General features: G+C 26.9%; 12 protein-coding genes across 12 annotated transcripts; 4 read left to right on the forward strand and 8 right to left on the reverse strand.

Annotated features, from left to right (window-relative positions):
* Positions 1–6472: 6472 nt before the first annotated feature.
* VNE69_03127 (uncharacterized protein) lies at positions 6473–7177 on the reverse strand (the record flags this gene model as incomplete). The annotated part of the gene is made up of 1 exon (XM_065472981.1): positions 6473–7177. One exon carries the CDS (start codon positions 7175–7177, stop codon positions 6473–6475), a length of 705 nt encoding a protein of 234 aa, XP_065329053.1.
* Positions 7178–7517: 340 nt separating this feature from the next.
* VNE69_03128 (cyclin-like protein) lies at positions 7518–8024 on the reverse strand (the record flags this gene model as incomplete). The annotated part of the gene is made up of 1 exon (XM_065472982.1): positions 7518–8024. The coding sequence occupies one exon, from the start codon at positions 8022–8024 to the stop codon at positions 7518–7520; it is 507 nt and encodes a 168-aa protein (XP_065329054.1).
* Positions 8025–8148: 124 nt separating this feature from the next.
* Positions 8149–8709, reverse strand: VNE69_03129 (uncharacterized protein; the record flags this gene model as incomplete). The annotated part of the gene is made up of 1 exon (XM_065472983.1): positions 8149–8709. The coding sequence occupies one exon, from the start codon at positions 8707–8709 to the stop codon at positions 8149–8151; it is 561 nt and encodes a 186-aa protein (XP_065329055.1).
* A 90-nt stretch (positions 8710–8799) lies between these two features.
* On the reverse strand, positions 8800–10071 carry VNE69_03130 (uncharacterized protein; the record flags this gene model as incomplete). The annotated part of the gene is made up of 1 exon (XM_065472984.1): positions 8800–10071. One exon carries the CDS (start codon positions 10069–10071, stop codon positions 8800–8802), a length of 1272 nt encoding a protein of 423 aa, XP_065329056.1.
* Positions 10072–10366: 295 nt separating this feature from the next.
* VNE69_03131 (uncharacterized protein) lies at positions 10367–10642 on the forward strand (the record flags this gene model as incomplete). Its single annotated transcript, XM_065472985.1, has 1 exon — positions 10367–10642. The coding sequence occupies one exon, from the start codon at positions 10367–10369 to the stop codon at positions 10640–10642; it is 276 nt and encodes a 91-aa protein (XP_065329057.1).
* A 93-nt stretch (positions 10643–10735) lies between these two features.
* VNE69_03132 (ribosomal protein MDF2) lies at positions 10736–11335 on the forward strand (the record flags this gene model as incomplete). The annotated part of the gene is made up of 1 exon (XM_065472986.1): positions 10736–11335. One exon carries the CDS (start codon positions 10736–10738, stop codon positions 11333–11335), a length of 600 nt encoding a protein of 199 aa, XP_065329058.1.
* An 88-nt stretch (positions 11336–11423) lies between these two features.
* VNE69_03133 (uncharacterized protein) lies at positions 11424–11936 on the forward strand (the record flags this gene model as incomplete). Its single annotated transcript, XM_065472987.1, has 1 exon — positions 11424–11936. One exon carries the CDS (start codon positions 11424–11426, stop codon positions 11934–11936), a length of 513 nt encoding a protein of 170 aa, XP_065329059.1.
* Positions 11937–12126: 190 nt separating this feature from the next.
* On the reverse strand, positions 12127–14082 carry VNE69_03134 (splicing factor 3B subunit 1 (SF3B1); the record flags this gene model as incomplete). The annotated part of the gene is made up of 1 exon (XM_065472988.1): positions 12127–14082. One exon carries the CDS (start codon positions 14080–14082, stop codon positions 12127–12129), a length of 1956 nt encoding a protein of 651 aa, XP_065329060.1.
* A 203-nt stretch (positions 14083–14285) lies between these two features.
* On the reverse strand, positions 14286–16415 carry VNE69_03135 (U3 small nucleolar RNA-associated protein 12 (UTP12); the record flags this gene model as incomplete). Its single annotated transcript, XM_065472989.1, has 1 exon — positions 14286–16415. One exon carries the CDS (start codon positions 16413–16415, stop codon positions 14286–14288), a length of 2130 nt encoding a protein of 709 aa, XP_065329061.1.
* A 482-nt stretch (positions 16416–16897) lies between these two features.
* VNE69_03136 (transportin-1-like) lies at positions 16898–18643 on the reverse strand (the record flags this gene model as incomplete). The annotated part of the gene is made up of 1 exon (XM_065472990.1): positions 16898–18643. One exon carries the CDS (start codon positions 18641–18643, stop codon positions 16898–16900), a length of 1746 nt encoding a protein of 581 aa, XP_065329062.1.
* Positions 18644–18946: 303 nt separating this feature from the next.
* On the forward strand, positions 18947–19945 carry VNE69_03137 (deoxyhypusine synthase (DHYS); the record flags this gene model as incomplete). Its single annotated transcript, XM_065472991.1, has 1 exon — positions 18947–19945. The coding sequence occupies one exon, from the start codon at positions 18947–18949 to the stop codon at positions 19943–19945; it is 999 nt and encodes a 332-aa protein (XP_065329063.1).
* Positions 19946–20848: 903 nt separating this feature from the next.
* VNE69_03138 (phosphatidylinositol 4-phosphate 5-kinase) lies at positions 20849–21919 on the reverse strand (the record flags this gene model as incomplete). The annotated part of the gene is made up of 1 exon (XM_065472992.1): positions 20849–21919. The coding sequence occupies one exon, from the start codon at positions 21917–21919 to the stop codon at positions 20849–20851; it is 1071 nt and encodes a 356-aa protein (XP_065329064.1).
* Between the last annotated feature and the right edge of the window lie 5219 nt (positions 21920–27138).

Consider the following 27138-nt stretch of genomic DNA (forward strand, 5'->3'; position numbering starts at 1 on the left):
TTCCTGTTGACTCATGTTTTGTGTTGATTATGAGTGGGATATCGAGTTGTTCGACAATGTTAGGATTTTCTAAAATAACATAGTTTAAAGAGTTTTTATTTTCCCTGGGCTCTGAAGTCTTTCTCGTTGTATTTTTTAAATTTTGATTGGTATCGGGAACTACTGTCTTTTGTAGTTGTTGAATTTTTCGTGTTTTACTTTGCTCATATTCGATCGATTTGTTTCATTGCTTTGCCCGCAGTCTCTCGTTGTATGTCCCAAAGTTTTGTGGACTTTACACCATTTTTTCATGAATCTTATACCTGAGGTGTTATTTAGCTTTCTCGGTATGTTAAATCTTGTTATTATGTTTTCTTCAATTCTTTTTAGGGCTGGTATGATTTCGGGTAGTGTTTCGAAGTTTTGTTCCTCGAGATATCTTACTGTTTCTAAGCCTAGTCCTCTGTATAGAGATTCCTTTGATCTTCGTTCATATTCTTTCATGCTACAGTTGGATACTTTACTGTAGATAGTTAATCGATTCATGATTTCGTTTACATAGTCGTCGAAGAAGATGTGGTCAGTCTGTTTGAGATTACTCAGTTCTGCTATTAAGTTCTCGACCCTTTTCTGTGAAAATACTTTGGACATGATGTATTTTTTGTTCTCTTCATAATCATCTTTCAATTTGGTTTTATCTATAATCTGATCTTCTATAAGATCGTATAAAAAGAGCCTTTTAGTTTCTTCATTCCATTGGTTCCTTTGGAAAATTTCTTCGATCTTTTTGAACCATCCTAGTAGATCGATTTCGAATATGTCGTTGATCAGTTCTACATTCTTAGTGATTCCTAGATCCACTTCACCTGTCTTAATTCTTATGGTGACTACTTTTGTTTCTTGAATTTTGGAGTTGTGCCCTGCGATTTCTCTTCCTAGCGTGGGTGGGAGTTCATTATATTTGTACTCTCTTATTGAATTCAATATGTCGTACCTCCTGCGGAAGTACAACTCCAATAAAGATAAGTTTTGAGTAAATAGTTTATTTCTCTTATCTTCCATACCCCTAAGTATGGAATTTTCTTTTATAGTTTTTTTTGTTTGTTTACAGGGTAAACAAATCAAGAAATGTCAAAAATGATATGTTTGACATGTGGGATACCACAGTATGATATTTGAGTTTTTGCGATTTTATTAAAAAATTATGTTTTTTATTGAAGTTTTAGAAATCATTCAGTCCAGGAATGTGTAGCTAATGAGTATGTTGAGATACAGTTGACAGTAGGATACATTGAAGTATTAAATAAAGTATAACAAGCCTGATATACTAATTGTGGATAAGTTGAGGAAAGAAGTGATCGTTGTTGAAGTTGGAATCACAAGCTATAACAACCTTCATAGGTAGAAACAGAAAAGAAACATAAATACGACTTGCTTGCAAATCATGTAGCTTTTCTCTATAAATATAAGCCAAAAATTATTTCTTATGTGATAACTTAAGGTGGAATAGTAACTTATTATAACCTCTCGCATATCAAAGAGCTCGAATTAGAACCCAGAACGGAAGCATATATACAGACAAGAGTCTTTAAATGACTTCTGAAAGCCTAACCATGTCAGTCGGACATGGGTTTGATACACATCAGGATGGGGTATTAGAAAACCCAATATGTGGATTTCAGAAGGAACTCCGGGAATTTTCAGAAGAAATTGTGAAAATTAATAGTAAGTAAGATATTATATTATACTCCAATGGAGTTTTATTTAAAATCTTCATTCTTAGGCAAGATTTCATTCTTTTCATTCTTCAGATTGCAAAAAAAGTCTAATAAAATTTTATGAAAAGATTATTTCCATCAGTGTTCAAAATTTTCAGAGTTATTATAGGCTAGAGAAAATCCAAGGAATGATTTTCAAAAACTAGTATGTCTTGGCGCTATTTAAGCTCTAATATAGCAATATAATATTTAAGTTCCGTATTTTCTTATTATACCAAGGCTTATATCCAGTCTATGATTTTAAAAAGATTTGAAGTGTATTCTTAACCTTTAAAAGATAGAACTCTCTTAGAGAAGATTATAGCACGTGAGCGAAAACATAGCAAATTGCATGCAAAAGGATGGGTACTACGCCAAGTGTGAATAGTGGTTAACTACATTACTACTTTTTTTTACAAAAAATAAACTTTCATTTTGTATTTTTATCAATATAAGTATTTACAATTTTAAGTCCCTAAAAAAAATTCTTATGAGGAATATATGAGCACAACGTTTTAGTTTAGACGAAATGCAATAGCGATAATATCTAGGAAATACAGCTGAATTAAATATATAGTAATGTTTTAATTTTGTAAAAAACAATATTTAATGAGATATAGATTATAAGGCCTAAAATCTTTGTGAGCTCAAACGTTATAGGAAAGTTATTAATTTATAAAAGCACGAATTCATTTTTCTGACCAAATAATTTTCGAAGATATATTTCAAGTAGATAATTTAGTTATATATTTAGATCTATGAGATTAATTTTTTTTAAACTATATTACAGTTTTAATTTAACTTCAATTTTATTGTAAAATACAAATGAAAATAAGAATTCTAAGCTTTCATGCCAAAAGTTTATGTTAATGAATTGAACTATAGTGTTCTTTTTAATATTTTTAGGATAAAATTTTTCGTTGCAGTAAAAACCTTAGATCTAGTTTTTTATCTTAACAAGATTTTTCTTTTTCTGCATTGTAAGAATAGTTTATCGAAATTTAAATTCCATTGTAAATTTGATTCTTGTTTTATTTATCACATATAAATTTTTTTAAACTGTTACAATTAAATCAAAATGGTTTTAATCTATAATTCCATATTTTGATCTCAGTATCTCAAGATTTGACACAACATTTGTGCAATTTGTAGTAATTTGCGGCAAACTTGTAAAGAAACTTTGCATTTTATCTGAGACTACGTTTAATGCATCCTTTTCATCATCAGTTAACATATTATTACAAATCTTTTCCAAATTTGCTCTAAATAATAGAAAATTTTTAATTATGTTATAATTATTACATAAGCAATTTAGTTTTGAAGGTATTTTTTTAAATATTGAAATTATTTTGCAACTTGAAAGTGTATATCGCAATTGAATAATTGACATTTTACTTATATAATTAAAACACACGTTTAAAGTATTAAACTGTTCCATTAGCACTATGTCGTGACTTTCTTTTTCTTGAGTTCTTGTTAGAATTCCTTCTATTTTACTCATAAGCACATCTAAACTTATTCTAAAATAGTAGAAAATTCTATTTAAGTTATGTCTGTTTTCATTATATTTCATCATTTCTTCTACTGACTTATTACATTTTATTCTTATATATTCTGCTTTAAGTTTTTCGTCTTCTTTTTCCCATATCTTAATTTGATCTTGCAATTTTTCTAATGGTAATTTGGGTTCGAAATAATCTTCTTGGCTTTTTTCTTTATTTTTATTTTGTAATGTATATAACTGTATATTCGGATTTGAACACACGCGCTTTGCGCGTGGGCTATGATCATCATTTATATGAATAGATGTTTCTTTAAAGATGCAATCTTGTGTTGTTTCTGAAATTTCGGTTTGACTTATAGCATTCAAAGATCTTTTTCTTTTTTTAAATGGGAGATTATTTTCTTCAATAACTGTATTGATTTTCGTATCATTTTGATTGTCACGTATTAAAATATCTTTTTCCAATGAATTTGTGTCATTTGTTTCATTAAAAATTTCGGTGCATGCAATTAGAAAAATAAATGGAATCATATTGGGGATAATACCGTAAAAGTACCTTATTTTAGTTCCTTTTTATTATTTTTGCAAAAATGAATTACGAACTATAATTTAATTAATAAATAACGATTTATGAGATTTTCAGGTCCTATATTGAATTTTTCACTTTGGTTATAAATTAAAGAATTATGTTTATATTTATTTGTTAGTAAAGCAAGTCTATTATATTAGTAATTATATTCAACATATTTTACAAGTTCTATTGTATTGTTAGCGTACACATCATGCTTATCAAAAAATACTGTTTTACATGTCAGAATACAATGTATTTACTTGTAAGAGTTTTTATGGCTTGGTAAGTCATGAAATATTATGTAAACATATTCACGACGTCTTTTCTCATAGGACAAACTCCTTTTGACCAGTGTTAAACTATTGTTTCTAGAAAACTTAATTACTGTATCATTAAATTTCACGATACATTGTTGTTATGGGGATGATATTCATCTGCTAGATTATCCTTTACCATTTATTATTTGTTACTATACAATTAATATATAGTATTTGAAATATTATAATCGGTAAGGACAGTGATAAGTTTTTCAAAATTTCAATATAATGCAGTTTGTACGTGATTTTTAAGTAAAAATTTTTATAAGTTTTTTCTGACTAACGGAGTACATATTACGTATTGATGCTGTCATGTATCCGGGGTACATGGCCATTTTTATAATATCTCTCTAAATAGTTTTTAATGTAAATATGTTTATTGATGGTTTTAATCTCTCTCTTGGATTCTATATATTCCATACCCTTCACAGACAGACTTTCTTTTATAGTTTATTTTTAATTTGAAGATTCTTGTCAACACTAACCTACAAACTTTGGCGTACTTACGAATGTAGTAACGACCATGCAACTTTCGTTTGTTTGTTTGTTTGTGTGACTCATCTTGACATGTAACTTGAAATGCTTGACATGTCTTTGGTCATAAGTGATAGATGACATATTTGACATCTGTTCATGTGATGTAGCAATGTACATCACAGATGCACCTATACTTTGTTATTTCTATTAGATAAAACATTTAAGTAATTTGGAATCATACGTCAGTAAGTTTTTAGTATTTATCTTCTCATTTTTACTTAAGTATAAAAAAAACTTACCATAGCGACCTCTCTTATATTATTAAATATCAAATGTATAGGGAAAAAAACAAAACTAGCACAAATAATGACAAGCAAAAGCTGACTGTTTTTAAAATACATTACAAGTCCTTTTAAGATTAATACTTTCAACTTAAAGTAAATATTTTACAATGTAATTTATGTACTTATTCGAATAAACGCGTCTATCAGAAAAAAAATATATCTATCAAAACAAAGTCCTTGTTTTTTAAATTTATGTGTAAGTTTTGATAAATATATAAATTTCATTATATTTTTAATTTTTTTCCAAATGTCCAAAATATAGTTGTTCTAAAGACACTTATATATTAATATGAGCTGCATTTAATATTTGGTTTTATTAGTAATTCTTTTTTGAAATAAATAAAACCTGCAAATTTTTAATTTATCAAAAATAAAATGCGTAATCGTAGTATGATGTAAATTTAAAAAACTATTTTAATAAATAATAAATGCTTATGAATAAAATTCATTTTACAAACAAATGAGGGTTTTTTGTTATGATTATAAATTACATAATCAATGTGCATATAATAAAAAAGTATAATAAAAAAACACTGACAAATAATAGCACGGAATACTTAGCTGTTGTTAAAGATAATTGTAAATTGAAGAATAAATTTATTAAATATATATTCTCAACAGCTGTAAAGAGAAGTTTAGACTATAAAGGTCAATATAAAATTTAATACTTCATGGAGTTTCAAGAAGACATAATTATTTGACATACACTATTTTTTTGCAGTACTTATAAAGCTTTAGCACTAAAAATGGATCAATAAAAATTTTCAATTACGTCGTCATATATTGTCAATCTCTATAAATCTTTTAAAATTATTATTTTTTAATTTTCCTATTACGGCTTGTTTTTTAAGTTAGAAAGTATAATTAAAAATATTACTTATTTTCTATCTTCACTTAGTTTTCAATTACCTCTTTATTCCAGAAATATTAGAAAACATTAATGATAGAATATTATAAATTGTCTACAGGGCGTTAGAGTAAAACTATTTCATTTAGTATTATAATATAACCTTTCGGTTTTCAAATATTCAATTTTTTAGGGTATGCTTATTGTAATTTATATTTTTAGTTTAACAAAAATAGGTTCCGCGTTAGCGTCTCCTGCTTGTATGTGGCTTCTCGTCTACATAGTCTGTTCCACATCGGCTTCGTCTCCTCACCTTCGGTAGTCCTGAGTTGCTTTCTAGCGTCTTCTTTAGCGTGATCATCTGGATGTACGCTTCTGCCTTATTATAGATTTCAAGTCTTGTGGTATAAGATTTACGAAACTTAGGCACTATACCATCCCAAGTGATTACGTAGGAATAATTTCTGTTTTTAGTCCATATATTAGGCCCATTTCGTTGCGAGGACATCATACTTTCTTAACTTATCGTATTAGACTTGATGAAGATTTTCTTGTGATGTGACATATCAATTTTCAAATATTAAATTTTTTTTCATATTTTTACCAGTATTGATAACTTATAAGTCCCATCTTTTTTTATTCTATATATATTTAATTTTCCTCGTTTCTTCTTTTTTTATTCGTCAAATAGTTCTACTTGTATATATTCATATTCTTCACTTATATTTATTTCCCCTTGATAATATACCTTTTTATTATCATAAACCAGTACCATATTATTTTCTTCTTCTACTTCTATTAATTCACATGTTTTTTTCAAATACAAATATAATTCTTCATTACCTTTCACATTTCTAAAATTAAAAATGCAAAATTTTTTATCTTTTTCTTGACTTGTACTTGTCAAGAAATTAAGTGCTAATAATGAATATTTTTCTGGTTTTTTATACTTATTTATGAAGTTTACATTCTTTTTACTCGTTTTTATATTTTTTTTCTTGTATATTTTTATATTGACTGGTATATTTTCCTGGATTTTTCTATAATAAAAGTAATCATTAATATATATATTGTTATGATATTGTGTACAATATTTCAATATCTCATGTTTCTTATGTACTATTTCTTTTTTTGTAGTTATATAACAATTCATGCTCTTTTTATATTTTATAGGTTCTAGTTCATGTTTTTTGTATGCGGGATTATATTTCCATATGATTAAGTGTGGTACTAAGAGTTTGAATTTTTCTTTAAGAATATTTTTAGTATGTAGATATTTTTTACTAATAACACGCTTAGTGTTTATAGTTATAATATGTCTTGGTGGAGATACATAAGTTAAACACGGGGTAATTATTTTGTATTTTATACTAAAGCCCATATTCATGCTAAATTTACTTATTTATAGTTTTTTCATACATTTTGTTTGTTCTACAACAAATTACTTTTAAGGTCAACTTTGTTTCCAAAAAGTTTTTTTTATATAGGCGATAAATATGTTTTTAGTATAAATATATGTTGTTTTATTTTTTTAAATATGTTGCTTTATAATATGTTGTTTTATTTATATAATATGTTTTTTTCCCGTACTCCATACTACTATCCTGTTTTACTCATTTATGTTCTTGTTTTTCTCATGTATGATCTTGTTTTTCTGCCCTTCTTACAAGATACCTCACTTCTCCTAAATTTGTGTATCTTGTTTTTTCTCATGTATGTTCTTATTTTTTCTCATATATGCTTAGTATTTCGCTCATTTTTCGTTCTATTTCTTCATCTGTCTCCACTTCTCTTTCTATCTTTAGTACCATACACACTAGTTTTACACATGCTTTTATTAAAAGTTCCTCGTCTTCTTGATATGTTTCAAGATACACTGTGTCATTTAGAAATACCCAAAGATATTGGGTCATTAGCCTTGTGAGTTTATATTTCTCTACATATAAGTTTATATTTTTATAAATGTCTACCATCTCAAAGTCAAAGTCCATTATTTTACAAATTTCTAATTCTATATTAGAATTATTTACTAATAGATCTTTATTATTTATTATATAATTTGATATTTTACATCCCAGTACAATACAAGTATTTATTATAGTGTCTCTGTCTCCAGTCCCTTCTTTCTTATATATTTTGTATAAATTTGTACAATATTGTACAGATCTCTGAGTACAGCCCAAGTTTCTACATTTATTTACAATTTCCTGTATGTCCTTAAAAGTCATATATAAATTAAAGGGGGTCAAATTTAAACAATATTTCTACAATACATTTATTATTATTTTATACTGCTCTATTTATTATATATATTTAATACAATTTAAGTATCTAATAGATTTGTACTTTCTTTTAAATTATGTTAAGGGTGTTCTTGTCTTTTCCTAATATCTTCTTGATTTCTTGTATATCTACTGTCTCACATTTATCTATCACTCTTTTTACATATTCTTCTACTCCTTCTTTTATATTCTCCACCACTCTCTTATCAATATTTTGCTCCACTCCCATTTCTCTAAAATACTGCTCGATTTTATATTTAATTTCTTCATTATTCAGTAATTGTCTACTATTTTTATATGTCATAAACTTAGTAGATTTGTAAATATTCTCAAATTCGTATTTTCTTTCTGTAATTTCAAGTGTCTCTGTCTTTTTCAAGTTCTTTAAGAACTTGTTGTCTAAGAATTTGTTTATTTTTAGTGTGGGTCTTGTTTTTAGATTTTTGATTTTTTCTATGACTATTTTGTTGAAATCTAGTGGGGTGATTTTGTATATTTTAAGGAATTTAAGGAGGGTATTTTTGTCTATTTTTTGGTGTATAAAGAAATTTATAAGGTCTTCAATAGTATCTTTATGATCTTGATCTTCTTTAAGTTGATCTTGATCTTCTTTGAGATTTTGACTTTCCATAAAGAGGGTTTTAAAAAATTAAATAAAATTCTTTTTTATATCTTTTTTTAATATATCCAGTTTAAACTATATTAAACTTATATAGTTGTTTTAATTTTTAGTAAATATATTTAGGACGGGGAGTTCGTCTATTACTAATTTACTTATAAATCTCATAAATGTCTCATCATAACATTCATCAATATACTTATTTATCTTATCTTCTTCATTATATTTAATCTTATCAAGTCTATTTCTTTTTAATATCTTAAGACAATATGAATATAAAGTACTTGTCCTCGGTCTACTACTCATAGTCTCACTATATCCCTTTTTATATTCTTCTCTAATTATTTCTTCTAAATTTATCTCATTCTTCTGTAGAATTTTGTAAATATTTCCACTAAGAAAGGCATTCTCGGGGTTGTTCACCCACATTTCAGAAATAAATCTAAGAATCTCAATATCCAAGATATTCTTACTTAATAGAGAAATATATAAGATATATTTAGTGTCACTACAAATAAATTTACCATCTTGTACGAATATCCCTCGTCTGAAGATGAAATCTTCATAGACTTGGATTTGGGGGGCTTTCTTGACTAAGACATTGTAAATTGACTTGTAGTCTGAGAATTTAGGCAGAGTCAGGAATAAATAAACAAGTCTATCAAAATCTATAGTGGAAGTATTATTATGATCGATATATTGATCTAGTAAATAATATTTCCCGGAATCTATGAAATATAAAGTGGGGGTTTCTATCCCTTGGAATAAAGAGACTTCTCTTAGTTCTATAAGTTTACTCACAAATGAGTCACTCTTGTGTAAATTTAGAAGGACTTGTTTCATGTCGAGATGGTCTAAAACCATATACTTGATTTTCTTAAAATGGTAATTAAGAATTTTAAAGAATGATTCAAGGACTAAATCTTTATCATTTAACTTATAAATGTCATCGTCCTTATTAAATGTATTAGATATGCTGTTAGATGTAGTGGTATTATTAGAAGATACTTGTGGATGTTTTCTTACCCATAATCTTTTAAGTTTTTCTCTACCACTTCTTCCTAAGACACTTGTCCATAACTCTAACTTGTTTATACTCACTTCGTCATAAACCTGAGATGACTTAATGAGTGGATCATAAAACAATATATGAGAAAAGGAGTGGAACTTAGCATAAAACACATTATTAAAATCTTCATTCTGCGTCATGAAATACTCAGAGACCATTTTTATATCTTCGAAATATGGGAAATTTACTATTAAGAAATCTATATTGTCAATAAAAGGCTTAGTAATTTGGACTACTTCTTTTTTAAAAGATTTTAAAGATTTCCTCATAAATCGAAGCATTTTCTTGTAATCGTGTTCATCCATGCGAAAGGGAAAAAAAACTAAAATTTATAAATAATTTGAAATTTAAAATAAATCTAAAATAAAACTAAATCTAAAATAAAACTAAATCTAAAATTATTTAAGATAAATTTATTTGAGATTATTCATGCAATATAAGTTTATGCAATATAAGTTTATGCAATATAAGTTTATGCAATATAAGTTTATGCAATATAAGTTTATGCAATATAGGTTTATGCAATATAAGTTTATGCAATATAAGTTTATGCAGACATAATTATATTATCTAATCTTATTTTGTAATAATATCACCCCCATGTTCAAAATACGAAATGATCTCAAAATACAAAATGATCTTAAAATTCTTGACATTTTCGAACTACAAGGAGAATCAAAAAATATCCACAAATTTGATGGGAAATTTAATAGGCAGAAAATAGAACTGGAATTTGACACATTTATTTTAAAAGGAAAAAAGATAAATAAAAAGATCAGTATTTTAGAAAAAGAAGATGATCAATTAAAAATAATATCTAAAGAAGTAAATTATTACATTTTTGATAAACCACCAAAATATAAAGTACTAAATTAGTATTTGAAATCAGATCAGTGAATAAATTGTAATTTGACAATTCTGTCTCCTTTACTCCTTTTTAGGTATAAAAAAAGAAATTTCTAATTTTTTATGGAAAAACAACAAAATGAGAAGAAACTCAATGAAGAAGAAACTGAAAAATTAGCTCTTAAAGAAGAACACCCTAAGAAAGTCAATGAAGAAGACAATTTAGACACTCTTCCGGAGAAAAGGGAAGAACACCCAAAGAAAGTCAACGAAGAAGACAACTTAGACACTCTTCCAGAGAAAAGGGAAGAACACCCTAAGAAAGTCAACGAAGAAGACAATTTAGACACTCTACCAGAGAAAAGGGAAGAAGACATTGTTTTTAAAAAAGTCAATGTTGAAAAAAATAAGGAAAAAGAAGAAGATCACAATTTCTCTTCAAATTACGCAGACCATAAAATCGACCTTCTCTCCATAGAAAATAAAGATTTTCCTAAGAAACAGAAAAAAGTAAAAGACTCTCTTCATTTACTTAAAGAAAACAGAGACAGAGATTTCGGGAGAAGTAAAAGAGGACATGTAAGAAATAAAAAACAAGGAAGAGAAACAGGAACAAGAAGGATAAAAATAAGAAAGAATAATTATGAGAGTAATGATATAAATAATTACAATATAAAAACAATATCAAAAAAGAGTAGAAGAAAAGAAGCAGAGAGACAGTAAAAAAATAAAGAAATATTATATAATACTCTTTTTAAAATATTTATAAATATATCTTATACTCTTAGTAAAATAAACCCCCCCTTATAAAATGACAAGTGAAAAACAAATTCATAAAGAAAGTCTAACAGAAGTAGTAAAATATCTAAATGAGGAAAATAAAACAAACATAGAAGAGGAAGAAGAAGTAGAAATATACAGTAAGAAGAAAATAAGACAAATGTCAAAGAAAAGAAAAACAGAAGAAAGAACAAAAAACAACGAGAAATCTCAAGAAAAAATGAAAGGCGATAAATTTAAGCAAGAGAAGTTGCAAGAAATATCTGAAAAATCTAAACAAGAGAAATCTCAAGATACCCATAAGCAGGAGAAACTTACACGAAAAGAAAGAAGGAAAATGAAAGAAGAAAACAATGGAGAAGGTATGAGCTCAAAAGAATACATGAAAATATTTAAAGAAAATCCAGGGAGAAAAATCGAAAGATCAGATAAAAATATCAGCAGGCTGCATATTCCAAGTAAGAGGAAATCGGAATTCCCTAAAGCGGACGAGAAGCCTAAAAAGAGAAACTTCAAGAAAAGGTCTAAGCAAAGAAGACGATAAACAAAATAAAAACATATATAAGTTATATAAGAGTTATATATAAGCTATATAAGCATTATATATAAGTTATATAAGCATTATATATAAGCTATATAAGCATTATATATAAGTTATATCTATTTGATGTCGCGTTGTGATTTACGTGGCCTTATTTTATACTGTGGTATTATTTATGCCTTCTTTTACATTATTAAATTCTATAGAGACCTTTGAGTTTTATAATAGACTTTTTATCTGTAAAAATAATATCGTATAATTTCTTTCTTTCTCGTTTCGTACATATGAAAACATATCTAAATATATCTTCTTTGATTAAATCTATAGAAATGTCATGTTTTTTTAAGTAAAATATTAAAATCATCAAATTATCAAAATCCTGAGACTTGACCATGTCGACTTTCTCTTCATTTTTAAAATTTGATATCAAATTTATAGCAGTCAAATATATAAAATTCCTTAATTTGTAATAATCCGCACTGTCTTTATAAGTGAAAGTAGATTCGCCCACAGTACATGTTTTTATAATTTCTTGATTGGGTCTCTTTGTCTTTTTTATATTCCTTAGATCTTCTAATAAATACTGGTAGATAAATAAGAAGTCTTCCTTATTTTCAATATTCAATTTCTCAGACAAGAAATAAAAAAGTATAAAAATATTCTTGTGTCTTTTTCCATATTTCTTCATCTCCTTAAAAATTACTCTAGTGTCTATTTCTTGTAAATTTATACATTGATTTATAATCTTGACTCGACTCATTTGTAAATAAATATCTTCTACTTCTATAAACATGAAATAAATCATCATCAACATCTCGAAATATTTCTCTGTATTCCTAAAATCCATATTTATGAAATATACCACAAAATATAAAACATCCTTGTGATTATCCTTTAAAGTTATCAAATATAAATACAAATATGATAAATTCATATCTCTAAATAAAATATTAATAAATTGTATCTTGTTCTTCGAATTATTAATTATAATTAATAAATTATCTAATAAAAGATCTAAAGTGGACTTATTTATAAATCTCAGAATTATCTCATTATATAAATCATTATTATAAAGATCATTGTATATTTTTACAATATCAAATGACTTATTAAATTTCATCTTGATCTTATTTAAAATCTTATATTTGTATTTTAAAAAATTTTCAATCATGAAATCATAATCACTGAATGTTTTAAATTGTGTGGAAATTGTAAAATTTTCTAAATTATCATGTAATAATTCTAAAGTATCCGATTCATCGTACGAGCCATCTGTAAAATCCAATATTTTAAGTATAAAAATCATCATCATAGTATCTTCGTAAATATTAGTAAATAAATGTATTGATTCCTCAATACATCTTAAATAAATCCCTTTTTTATATTTCGAACTTCCAAGTTGATAAATCAACTTGATAAGTTCAATTAATAATTCCAAATCTGAAGATTCAAAAATTTTAAAAGTATCTTGAGAAAACATCAAATCTATCAAATAAACACTGTATCCTAAAAGAAAATCTTTATAATCATCAGAAAACATCTTAAAATCATAATCTAATAAATAATATAGAATTCTACAACAAAATAAGAAATTTCTATCTAACAAATTATTCTCTAAATAATAATTTAGTTGTTTGTAAACATCTAATAATCTATTATGACAAATCTTATTATTATCTAATAACTTAAGAATAATAGACAAATTTTCTGTAGATTGTAAATCTATCAATTTTTTATATTCCTTGTAAATTATATTGTATCCAAAATAATTCCTGAAAAAATCAATATCTTCGTTATTGACTTCGCATTCTTGTAAAATGGAAATAATGTCTAAAGGATGTGTAAAATTTTGTATATTTTTCTTTAACCATGTCATAATATTCACATTTAGATCAATTTGATTGTATTTGATAAGAGTAAAATTTTTTATATTTTTTACCATTTCAATTATTTTATGCAGAATTTTTTTATTTATAGAATAATTTGTGAGTTTGTTTGTTTTCAAAAGATAAAATTGAATATAAAAATCTTCATGTTCAAATATCTGAAAAAAATCTACAATATTAATATCGATTATTTCATATCTTTTTATTTTGCTTGTTATATCTTTAATTGGAGATGTTTTTGTCTTTTCTTTCTTCAAGTGCATTTGTTTATCGAAAATGTTTATTAAAAAATAGATGTTTCAGAAAAAAAACTTAATTCAAGCAGTTTAAAAAATAATAGATGCCTTGAAAATGATACATAGTTTTAATAAAGTAAAACTATAACGTTTTTTTAGCTACAAAAATAAACATTAAACATTAAAATTTTTTTTACAAAAATAAATAAAATTAAAATTTTTTATTTTTTTTAGAACTCTGGAAATTGCATACCTGTTCGTAATATCATTTTATATGTATTTTTCCCTAACTTATCTCTTATACTTTTCATTTTCTCCAATAATATTTTCCTTATCTCATTACATTTTTTATTTCCAATTATTTGATCTTTATGAATCTCAGCCACTGTATTAAAAATCCTAGAAGCTACAATTGTATTTTCACAATATTCCAAAAGATCGATAAGTGAAAATATTTGTGTAGAATTTAATAAGACAATGAAACTGTTTAAAACACCCAATCCTATTTCCTGAACCAGCCTATTGAACTTTTCATTTATTTTGAAATTTGACAAATTCGTCTCTTCTAATAAATCCAAAAATTCTTCATATTTAGAGGTATTAGTAATAGACACACTATTTGTCTCTAACATCGCACTATCTTCGCTATCCTCATCTAATTTCTCTAATTCATATTTGTCTACGTGAAAATATCTTAGAATATTGTCATTTGCTCCTACTAAAAAATTTTTATCTAATAAAACTCTGGTACAATCGAAATATTTTTTTTCATGATAAATTTTAAAACCTTTGAAATATTTCAAAGTAGATCCGCCGAAAATAAACATTTCATCATTAATTACTTGTATATTGGCACTATTATTGACAATGATACTTTTTCTACAATCTCCAAAATCAAGTCCCCAAATTTTAAGCATTTTATCGGCTCCTATAGTATAAATCAATTTATCAGTAACATCAATATTGATAACAGGCAGAGCATGTCCATATAAAGTTTTATATAAATCTTTATTCTTATCATAAATATAAACTTTAGAATTTAATAAACCGATAAAAATAAATTCATTAAAAATTTTTAGACATGAGACGTAATCTTCTAATTCTAACGTGTCAAAGACATCAAAATTCTTATCTAAAAAATCGACCTTTGAATTTATTGCGATGGCTAAAAAATCATCGCAAAGTTCTTCTTTTTTATTATTTAAAAAATTTTCAGAATTTTGAGATTTGCTTATAAAAATGTTATTATTTCCATTTTCTTCGATTTCTATGATTTTTTTTATTTTCAGATCGTTAATATTTACAAATAAAATTCTATCTCTTTCTGCTATGACATAACATTCATTAAAAATACATAAGGATTTCCCTTCTGAAACTAATATCTGATTGTAAAAAACAAATTTATCCTCAGTAACATTCCAAATGATCAATTTGTCTTTACTAAATGAACATATTCTTTCATTTTCATCTTTCTCTAAATTTATAATATTTTCTTTATGATAACCTATTTCTAGTTTATTTTTTATATAAGAATTATCTTTAGTTATAAAAAAAAATTCTTGATTAATTTTAGAAAAATCTATGACATTAGATTTGCAATCTAAAGAATTTTGATCCACTAAAATATAACCATTTTTTGTATTTTTAATCTCAAAAATATAAAATTTTTTATCACTGAGAATATAAAGTAAATCGGCTACACGTTTTACTGATTTAATTTTCTTAAATTTTTTACATTCCTTGAATTTGTCTTGTTTCAAATCGTAAATTTGTATATTGTTGTCTCTAAAAACAAACAAAAAGTTATTGTCATCTAAAATACTTAAAAATTTCAATCTATTGTCTAAAATAATAGAATGTTCTTTCTCGTCTTTAAGCATTGTAAAGGTACAATCTCCTGTTCCAACTACTACTAAATCATTTTTCGTATCAAAGACATCAATCGGACTAGTCTGAAAAATTTTACTAGATTTTTCTAATTCTAAGTCATACTTATAAACAAGTCCATCAGATGATGCGGAAATTATAAAATTGTTTTCTTCTTTGATACTAATTATCCTTTTTGTATGATTTCTATATTTTAAAATTTTTTCATATTCAAAATCATTTTTGTAAATTTTTATAAGACCATTCCAAAATCCAACAAAAAGATATTTTTCACTAATATTAAAACAAGACACGGAATGTTTTTTATTTGTTATAGATTTTAATAATGTTGATGATCTAAAATCCCATATGTTGATTGAGTTATTATAAGAAATAAAAGAAATATCATTTTGAGATAAAATTGAAGATTTAATATTTGAGATTTCACCACTTTGAGACTTATAAATAAAATTCGGCACAAAATCCATTTCCATTATGGGCCAAAAATAAAAAAATTTAATACAAAATTTTAACTCTTTTAATTTTGAAGTGTAATTTACAAATTAAAAAATGCCGCTTTTATAAAATTTCATTTCTACAGGAATTTAAAGCCGTTTATTGATATTTCTTACTAATTAAATGACACTCTAATTAATGAACAAAATTATATAAAGATTTTATATACACATTATATTTTAAGTTTATTATATAACTAAAAATTCCACTGTATAAATTTAGAATTTTTTTCTATGTATTTTGTATACTTTTTTATTTTTTTCTGTACATTTTATTTATATTTTTTAATTCTTTAATATATTCTGAGATTTCCTCATCTGACAATTTTTTAAAATTTTTATACAAGAGAATTTTCTTAATAGTTTCTTCGTCTAGCTTCATATTAAGGGATGAAAAAAAATAGAAAAATCTTTTTAATAATATTTTGATATTACATCTTTGTAAAAACTATGATATTAAATTATATATTTTTATTATTTCTTTTTATTCTGTTTAATTCTATTTTCTCTATGAATTTTATCAATTTCGCATTGTCAGTTAATATCTCTTTTGTAATATTAATATTACTAAATTTCTCATTTAATTTGATTATTCCTTTCAGATTTCTTCTTATTAATCCTTTATAAAACATTTTCATGAACTTTATTCCATCTCCGTCATATCCTTTGAAATTTGTTATATCCTGATTTTGTTTGTTTGTTATTAATTTAATCAGATTCTCTTTGATTCTTAAATTGATATCAGGCTGATTAATTAAAATTTTAATGTATAAAAAATATTTCTTTATATTCTTATTTATCTTAATATTTAATCTTTGACTTAATACATAACTTATTAAAATTTTTACTACAAAAGATTTGTTAATTAATTCTTGTTCTTTTTCCGCATATATTGTACAAGTGTATAATTTTTTATACACAAGTTGTACATTATTTTGAAATATTTCGTATAAAGTATTCACCAAAAGTTTCATGTCTAATTTTTTCATTAATTTTTCTATACATTCTCTTAGTACCTTGGCAGATTTAAATTTTATATTTTTAAAAATGCCTAAAATATTCAAGTCTGTCGCCGTGACTGGAGAGTCGATAATATTGTAAGAAATTTGGACTATGTGGTCATCTTGCAATTTGAACTTACTAAAACTTGCCATTTTATAAAATAAAAGTATGGCAGTATTTCGAACTTCTTCGTTCTCGTCATTTATAGTATTGATAAAATATTCAATACATATTTTATATATTTCTTTTTGTTTTTTATAAAGTTTAGTACCTTGGTCTTCATTTTGGGCTTCTAATTTTCCATGTGCTTTTTTTTCGGATTTTTTGCCTAATTTTTTTCTATTTTTTTTAAGTGCTTGTTCAAGATTTTTTTGAGAAGAGGTTTCATTTTTTTCGAGAGTTTTATCTTCATTTTTGCCATGTGAAATTTTTTTATGTATTTTTTTAATATAAAATTTATGAATAATTTTTTTATAAAAAATATATAAAGAAATTATTGTATTTTTTCTAACTTGACTTATTTCATCTTCTAATCCATAAACTATTGTCCCCGAAATATCATTTTCTACTTTTTTAAATAAAAGCTTGTAAAATATTTCGATATCTAAATTGTAAAAAATCGAAATAAGTTTAGAAGTCAAAATTCTTATTTGGTTGTTTTGTGAAGTCATAAACTTAGTCACTTTTTTACATAAAGATTCCAAGTCAGATTTGTCTATTTCTTTAAATTTATTTGGTGTTGTTTTAAAATTTTTATCGTTTTCCTTAATTTTAGTGTCGAGTTCTTTAAATTTTTGCGTGTCATTAAAATATTCTATAAATTTACAGTATCTTTCAAGTAGAACTTCAAGTGCTTTAAGAATAATCTCATCATTTACATCATCAAGATAAAAAATCAAATCTTGAATGTTTAAATTTTCTATACATTCTTTTCTTATTTTAAAAAATGGATCATTTTTTAAATGTTTGGGAATTGAAGAAATACCAAAATATTTTATACTGTAAAGAAGTGCAATGTGTCTTATTTTTGAATTTGTATTTGTTAATTCACTAAAAACTTCAGTTTTTATTATTTCATTATTGAATAAATATTCAATATATAAATAAATGTGATTATTAATATTACAAGATACACATTTGTAATCTTTATAAGGAGATTGTACACGAGTTTGTAAAGCGCGGCTGTATAAACAGACGTTGAACATTAAAGGGTAAAAAAAATAAATAAAAAACATAGATTAATATAAAAAGCATTTGGGATTTTCTAATGCAAAAAAAGAAGGTTTAAACATGTTTTTTTTATAAGAAAAACGTAGACTATATTTTTATTTCAATTATTTTTGTATTTCTAAATAATTAATTTTATAAATGTAATTTACCGTTAAAAATTAAGTATCTTTCTAAATGAAAACTAAAACGATACGTTTTAGATCGAAATTGTAAAAAATATTTTATACTTAAAAAAATTAATACCGTTTTTCCGTTAAAAAATTAATTTTACTAACCCCATGAATGAACCAAAAAGTGTACACGATCTTTCTGGTAAAAATAACAATGAAAATTCTTTAAACTTTCAAACTCCTGTAGAAGGAATTAATTTCGACACTAAAAACTTAACATTAGACCACATAATTAATTCTTTTAAATCTACTGGTTTTCAATCTACAAATTTATACAAAAGTATTCTAGAAATAGATAAAATGATAAAATCAAATTCTAAAATATATTTAGGCTGTACTTCTAACTTAATAAGTAGTGGTCTAAGAGATATTATCAGATTTTTAGTCCAACATAAACACATTGATGTATGTGTTATAACAGCAGGAGGAATAGAAGAAGACATAATAAAATGTTTAAAACCTACACTGTGTGCAGATTTTACCTATAAAGGCGAAGATTTACGAAATAACGGCCTAAATAGAATTGGGAATTTAGTTATACCAAATGAAAATTATGAATTATTTGAAAAATGGTTCAACGAATCATTAGATGAATTATTAAAAGATTCAAATGAAGACAATCCTTTGATTATAACGCCGTCTAAATTTATAGAGTATTTGGGACTGAGAATTAATAATGAAAAATCTATTTTGTACTGGGCTGCAAAAAACCACATACCAATTTATTCGCCTGCACTAACAGACGGGTCTATTGGCGACATGATCACATTTTATAAAAAGAGAACATGTTTTAAACTTGATATTGTTGAAGATATAAAATCCATAAATTTTAGTACTTTGGATTCTAAAAAAACAGGTGCTATAATATTGGGATCTGGACTTATAAAACATCATATTTTGAATGCGAATTTGTTTAGAAATGGATTGGATTTTTGCGTATTGATTAATACAGCAAATGAATATGATGGAAGTGATGCTGGTGCCAATATCGAGGAATCTATTAGTTGGGGAAAGATTAAAGCTAAAACTCAAGGAATTAAAGTCGTAGGAGATGCTACTATTTTATTCCCATTAATAGTATATTCTACATTTTACAAACTACATTAAAAAAAAATTATTTTGATTTTAACTATTTTTTTTAAATGTAAGCTGCATTATTAAATTCTATTTGTCTTAGTATTTGAAATACTTCTGGAATGTACTATCTGGTTAAAACTTAAAATTTTTAACTTATTCATGTGCAATAAAAATGATATATTAAATACTATAATTGTCCAGAGAAATAGAAATTTATATATAAAGATTACCCTAACGCATATAAATACATGCGTTCTATGAATAATTTTTTCCATTTGATAAATTTTAGGTTACATGAAAGTTTTCATATTGTTTTAAAAATTGCTGCAAATGTATGGCTCATGATAATTGTCATAAGAAAAAAGTAGTTGTTATTGCATTTCTTAAAAAAATAAAATGGATTACATCAAAAACGGGCTTCAATCTGATCGCCTTTTCATAATACTTAATGTGAAAAAAATCTTCACGATAAAATAATCACGGCGTTCATATCGCGCACATACGCATAATGACATTCTTGTCTCTATATATTTTTTTAATTGTAAAAATTTTATGTGATGCGGAATTTTAATAAAAAAACAAAAAGGTCGCTACACTGCGGAAATTATTAAATTTTAAATACTTTTGATGCTAATCTTAAATATTATCATGTGTCAAACTCAAAAGATAAATTTAATAAGAATTCTAAGAACCCCAGATTTATAAAACCTCTAGTACATTGTTTTAAAAAAATTACATATGAACAGATCAAACTACGTTTCCGACTATAATTTAGAACTAATATTATATATCAGTTTACTTAAAGTTTTATAAAGATTTTATTCGTCAAAATCAAGATACCAAACAAAGTCCAGATAGTCAAAATTCTATGGCACATCTATACATCATTCAAATTTATTTTTTAGATCCGTTAGTTTAGTTATATGTATTTTTTTATTCTTTTCTTTTTATTATGACATTTTTCATTATGTTTTTTATGAATCTGTCAGCATATTCCTTGGGATCTTTACATGATTTATTCGTAACACATAAGCAGAAGACATAAAATAAGTTTTCGATCTTTTTCTTTTTACTATAACTTGTTAGTATGTCGATTATTCCCATAGAATATTCTCCTAATTTTATGATGTCTCTATAATCTTCTTTAATATATGTTTCGTCTACATTTAAATTTTTTTCATCTTCTTTATTTTGTTTATTTGTCTTATATTCTATTATATTTGCTTTGCATTCTTTATAATTTGATTTATTTTCATTATACGTCTTAGTATTTTCAAAATATCTATTATTAATGGTCTTATCCTTTATACAATCAATATCTTTATCTGTTTTATTATATTCTTCATTTTTTATCTTTTTTCTTTCTGGTGTATTTACACTGATTACTAATGAATAATCCATTATATTTAAATCTCTTAAGAATCCCACGTCCTTCTTTATTTGCTCAATACATTTCTCTACATTCCCAATTTCTATCTTCTTTTTTTCTTTATACCATTCTTTGTCTTTTTTTATATATTGGTTTCTTGTCCTATACAAATTATCGCCTTTCAAATCGAAAATACTTTCAATATCTTCACTTCTAAACACGTTTTTCATTATTATAAATCGTATTTCTTTCTCTTTTGTCTTATATGTGACACATCCCAATATTTTTACTAAATATGTATCCCGATTATTTATTAAATATTCTGTGTAGTCATTTATTATTCTCAATAAAGTGTCGAATTCATAGTTCTGGATTATTTTTAAAGTGTAATTGAAATCTGAACTAAAAAATATTGAAGATGAAGAATTGCCTTTAATCAAAGGAGTGTAGTGATAAGACATCTCGAGATCGAGAAAAGGCTTATCAAAAAGTGTCCTTATTTTTATGAAATTAGTTTCTTTATGGATTGTTAAGACTTCGTTGTTATTCGTTAGTTGTATGAAGTCTCTATGGATAGACTTTTTTATATTTGTTTTGTTGGCGAAGAAACTTAAGACTCCTTCAAGTAAATCCATTTATTTTGATTTGTTAGATATTATTTATAAATTATAAAAAGGAGTGGACTTACCAATGAGACACATTAAACATGTAAAAATAAAAAATAATTTTTTTTTTATTGTGGCAGAAACAATATTTTATAGAAAAACAGATCCTGTTGTATAAGCGCATGATATAGTTAATGTACATATATTATTGGTTAAGAAAATGATCTTATTGCGTTAAAAACGAAAATATCAAATTAATATGATTTAAGGTGCCCTTAGCACAGTGGTAGAATGCTATGCTTCCATTGAGCAATGGCTGGGTTCGATTCCCAGGGGCACCAAAATTGTTTCTACTTTCTATGATGCAGTTGGAACAACTCAGATGATGAAAATGTCCACGATAATCATTAAGTTGATTCAATGAAACTTGTGTGTGTCCAGCCACAAGAGGATTAGCATCTAGTGTAGAAACGCACCTCAAGGCCAAAAAGCAGTATCGCCCTTTGGTGACTTAATGATACATAAAAGTATCTAATGGGTACGGCCTAGTTGGAGCCCATCGCTGGTGCACTCTAAAGTAGGATCCTAGAGCTAACTAAGAGACTAGACGAAGTAGGGCAATAGAAGATCTCGTGGACCCTATCCTACATGATTCTGTAACACGGTGGCCGAAACTAGTGGGAGACTGGTGGTCAACGCAGCCCAATAAAAACGCCGGGCTGGGGATGTGGTCGTGTAAGGAGCCGTGTGTGCAATACGGATGATTGTAGGTACCTTTGAGTCAGTACGATAATGTCTCTCCTCGGGTTATAGATAACCATGCCCGTTAAGTATATCCGCTGTGAGGTCACTCTGGACGCGATTTGAGGTATAAATGGAAAGTGTTCTCCTGGAGCCAAAGTCCAATGGATACGGCGGAGCTTGCTGCACCGGCAAGTGTATGGAGGGAGTTTTAGTGAGTAAGAATCTCACAGTACCAGTTGGATGAGGATCACACCCAAATCCCTCTGGTCCCTATGTAAGGTTTCTCCCTACCTCTTACTTGCAAGAAAAAAAAAAAAAAAAAAAAATTAATATGATTTAGGAAAATAAACAACCCCCATAGTCGCGTGGCTGAAGTGGGCTATCATGAGAAAACCCTAATCTTTCATTGAAGCACACATTTTTTCATAAAAATAAAGCCGCTATAGATATAAAAAGGCGTATTAAATTTTTATAAAGCTCATTGTAAATGGGCCTATAATCTGGTTAAACTTTGAGGTTTTCTCAAATTCTAATGCTCTACAAAAAACCAAATTATAAATTTAAGCTTTAATCAATATCAACAATAATCTAATACAGTAAAATGACAGATTAATTCTTGTCCTCAATTAGCATATACCTGACTATATAAGATTTAATTACTTTTGTTCTACATATAAACGGAATATATACAGGAGGAAGAATATTAAACAACCCTCCTCAAGGATGTTTAATTTTTTTAACCCCAAAAATGAAGTGCAAAAAAGGAGGAGCAAGAATGGAACCTAAATATCCGACCACTTATAACATTAGAAATATAAACTGAACATAAAATGACTCTAAATTAATTCTAAACAGATTACATTTACAAAAATTTTTATATAATAGGAAATCAAAAAGAACCCGATATGATCTTCTTTTAATCCGGGTTCTAACGGGATGCTTCTTTTAGAACAGCCCACGCCCCTTCAGTAATGTATCTGTAGATACCATTCTGGACATACAAAACCAATTGATCGTTTAAAAATGTAATGTTTTTGTGCCTCAAATTGATATAAATTTATGTACCTTTCCAACAATCTGTAAATATATTATATTTGTGAGATATAATCTTTTAGTGATTTTTCGGCAGTCTCGGTCTTTCATCCCTTTTCTTTTAGTGAGATTCAACCCTTTCCTTACTCCTTTTAACCATTCCAAACACCCATACTCCTACAACTTTGTGGCCTTTATTGTACTTTCCTTTCCATTTTTAGAATCGTCAATTTCTAAAAATATACCCGGTCCGCCAATTTTTGTACTACCAGTTATATGTTTACTAAATTTGCTGACAATTCTTATAGTGTTTATCTGTCAATAGCAAGAATTTATTAAGTGATTCTTAATGTTGTATCTTTAAAAATATCTGTATGGCTTGGAATATAATTAACCAAAGCAATTTAAATCTATAAAGTACTTCCTTAAAGTGATTATACTTCCAGTTTTGTGGCTTTTAGTACATATCATTTTGTATTGTATTTCATTACGTCGATGTACATATTCGAGGGAAAAAGGTAAAAAACTTGAATTAGCTTATTATTTAATCAAATTCTTTTTATTACGTCATTACTAATGATACAATGTGTGACACGGGCTGCCTCCCTGGCTGCTCGGTGTGTTTAAATAATTTATATTTTTATAATTTTTATTAACTCTTGTTCCTCTCATGACTCGGTGAGGGGCTAGAAATAATTCCTTTTTATAGTTTTATTTTCCCCCCATTCATCTTTCAAGAAAAGGCGGGATATTTATGGATAATAGAAGTTAGCATATTTTGAGTGTTATAGCGTTTCTAAATACTTTGTATTCTGTTCCTCGTTTGTTTACGATGAGTCATTGTAAACAAACGGCATCTCAGTCATTTGACAGTTCTGACTGAGGGATTAGCATTTATAACTCCTCTGTTATCACTAGTGGGTCTGGAAGGATGTCGTGTGACACAATGGAACAAAACTAGTGCAATGTAAGAAATTTATATATCATAGCAGCAATCAAATCCGGATTATTAAACATTTTAAGCTTTTAAAGTTAAGTCTGGCGTGCTGCTCAGGGTTGCGACCTGTTCTAAAGTAATATACTAAACAACTAATGGCCTTGCCGCCTGTCCTTAGCAGGCTTTTCTTTTTTTAAAATTAATGTGTTAATGTCCCTCTCTTCATGTATGGAGGCATTGGGACAAAAATATGAAGAAGGGAACCTATTTGAAAATAATAAATTACCTTCTGTGGTATCCCACATGTCAAACATATCATTTTTGACATTTCTTGATTTGTTTACCCCGTAAACAAACAATAAAAAATTATAAAAGAAAATTCCATACTTAGGGGTATGGAAGATATAAGAAATAAACATTATAGGTTTAACTTATCTTTATTGGAGTTGTACTTCCGCAGGAGGTACGACATATTGAATTCAATAAGAGAGTACAAACATCATGAACTCCAACCCACGCGAGGAAAAGAAATCGCAGGACACAACTCTAAAACTCAAGAAGCAAAAGTAGTCTCTATAAGAATTAAGACAGGTGAAGTGGACCTAGGAATCACCAAAAATGTAGAAATGATTAACGATATCTACGAAATCGATCTACTAGGATGGTTTAAGAAAATTGAAGAAATTTTCCAAAGGAATCAATGGAACGAAGAGACAAAAAAGCTATTTTTATTCGATCTCATTGAAGATCAGATTATAGACAAAGCCAATTTGAAAGATAACTACGAAGAAAACAAGAACTACATCATTTCACAGGTGTTCTCACAGAAAAGAGTCGAGAACTTAATAGTAGAACTGGATAATCTAAAACAAACTGACTACATTTTCTTTGATAACTACATAAACGAAATCATGAAACGAGTAACCATCTACAGTAAAGTATCTAATTGCAGCCAGAAAGAATACGAACGAAGATCAAAGGAATCCATTTACAGAGGACTTGGCTTAGAAACGGTAAGATATCTTGAGGAACAAAACCTCGAAACACTACTTGAAATCATACCAGCCCTGAAAAGAATGGAAGAAAACATCATAACAAGATTTAACATACCGAGGAAGATAAACAACATCTCAGGTATAAGATTCATGAAAAAGTGGTGTAAAGTCCACAAAACTCTGGGACATACAACGAGAGATTGCGGGCAAAGCAACGAAACAAATCGATCAAATATTAGCAAAGTTAAAAACGAAAAATTTAACCTCAACAAGAAGACAGTAGCTCCCGATACCAACTTGAACCTAAAGAATACAACGAGGAAGATTTCAGAACCCAGAGAAAATAAAAACTCTTTAAACTACGTTAGTTTAGAAAATCCTACTATTGTCGAACAACTCGACATTCCACTCATAATCAATAAGAAACACGAGTCAACAGGAACTCTAGACTGTGGAGCAGGATTAAACTTCATCAAAGCAGACCTCGTAGAACAATGGAGCCTTACCACCAGAGAAAGTAAAGAGATCCAGGTAATGTTTGGAAATAAATCAAACGAAACCACCAGTACGTTAATAGAATTAGAATTACAGCTGAAGGGGAAAAACGAAACATGTAAAATAGAATTATATCTATTACAAAACTTACCGGTTAATATATTACTTGGCAGAGACTTTATATCGAGAAATGAAATTATACTTGACTTTACAAGAAGGAAAATAATTTGGAACAACTCAACCATGAGTATGAAAACTAATCAAGAAGAAACAGAATTCCAAAAACCTTTTGAGAAAACACTCATTACAAAAGATGAAGCAAGATTACATAAAATCATAGATGACTATAAAAGCAAAATTAAAGAAAACGACCCAATAAACACAGATCAAGTCAAATTACAAGTGTCTAAAAACAACATAAAGCTTAAGAAAATTAATTATGCAGTACCTTCAAACTACAAAGAAGACGCAATACTAGAAATAGAACGACTATTAGACTCTAATATAATCGAGGAATGCAACGAAAGGAACACCAGCCCCGAATTCTTTAAGAAAAAGAAAAACGGCAAGATAAGACTAGTAATAGACTACAGAGAAATTAATAACTTTATCGAAGACGAAGTAGAAATAATTCCAAAGATGGACGATATCATTTATCAAATCGGAAAAAGCGAAGTAATAAGCAAATTGGACCTGACGAATGGATTTAACCAATTACTCCTAACAGAAGAAAGCAGGAAATGGACAGCATTCTCTATATTCGGCAAAACATTCAGATACAAAAGACTCCCTTTCGGATTAAAAAATGGCCCCAAAGCATTCCAGAAAACAATGAACAAAATACTCTTCGGAATCAAAAATATATCGGTATACATAGACGACATAATTATAGCCACGAAGGACTACGAGTCTCATCTGAACACACTCAAAGAATTATTTACAAGGCTACAGAAGCACAACGTAATTGTAAACTTCGCTAAATCAGAATTCTGCACCAAAGACACAGAAATTCTAGGAACAAGAATCTTTAACGGTAAAATGTACCC

This window comes from Vairimorpha necatrix, chromosome 3 (genome assembly GCF_036630325.1).
Source record: "Vairimorpha necatrix chromosome 3, complete sequence".
Lineage (NCBI taxonomy): Eukaryota > Fungi > Microsporidia > Nosematidae > Vairimorpha > Vairimorpha necatrix.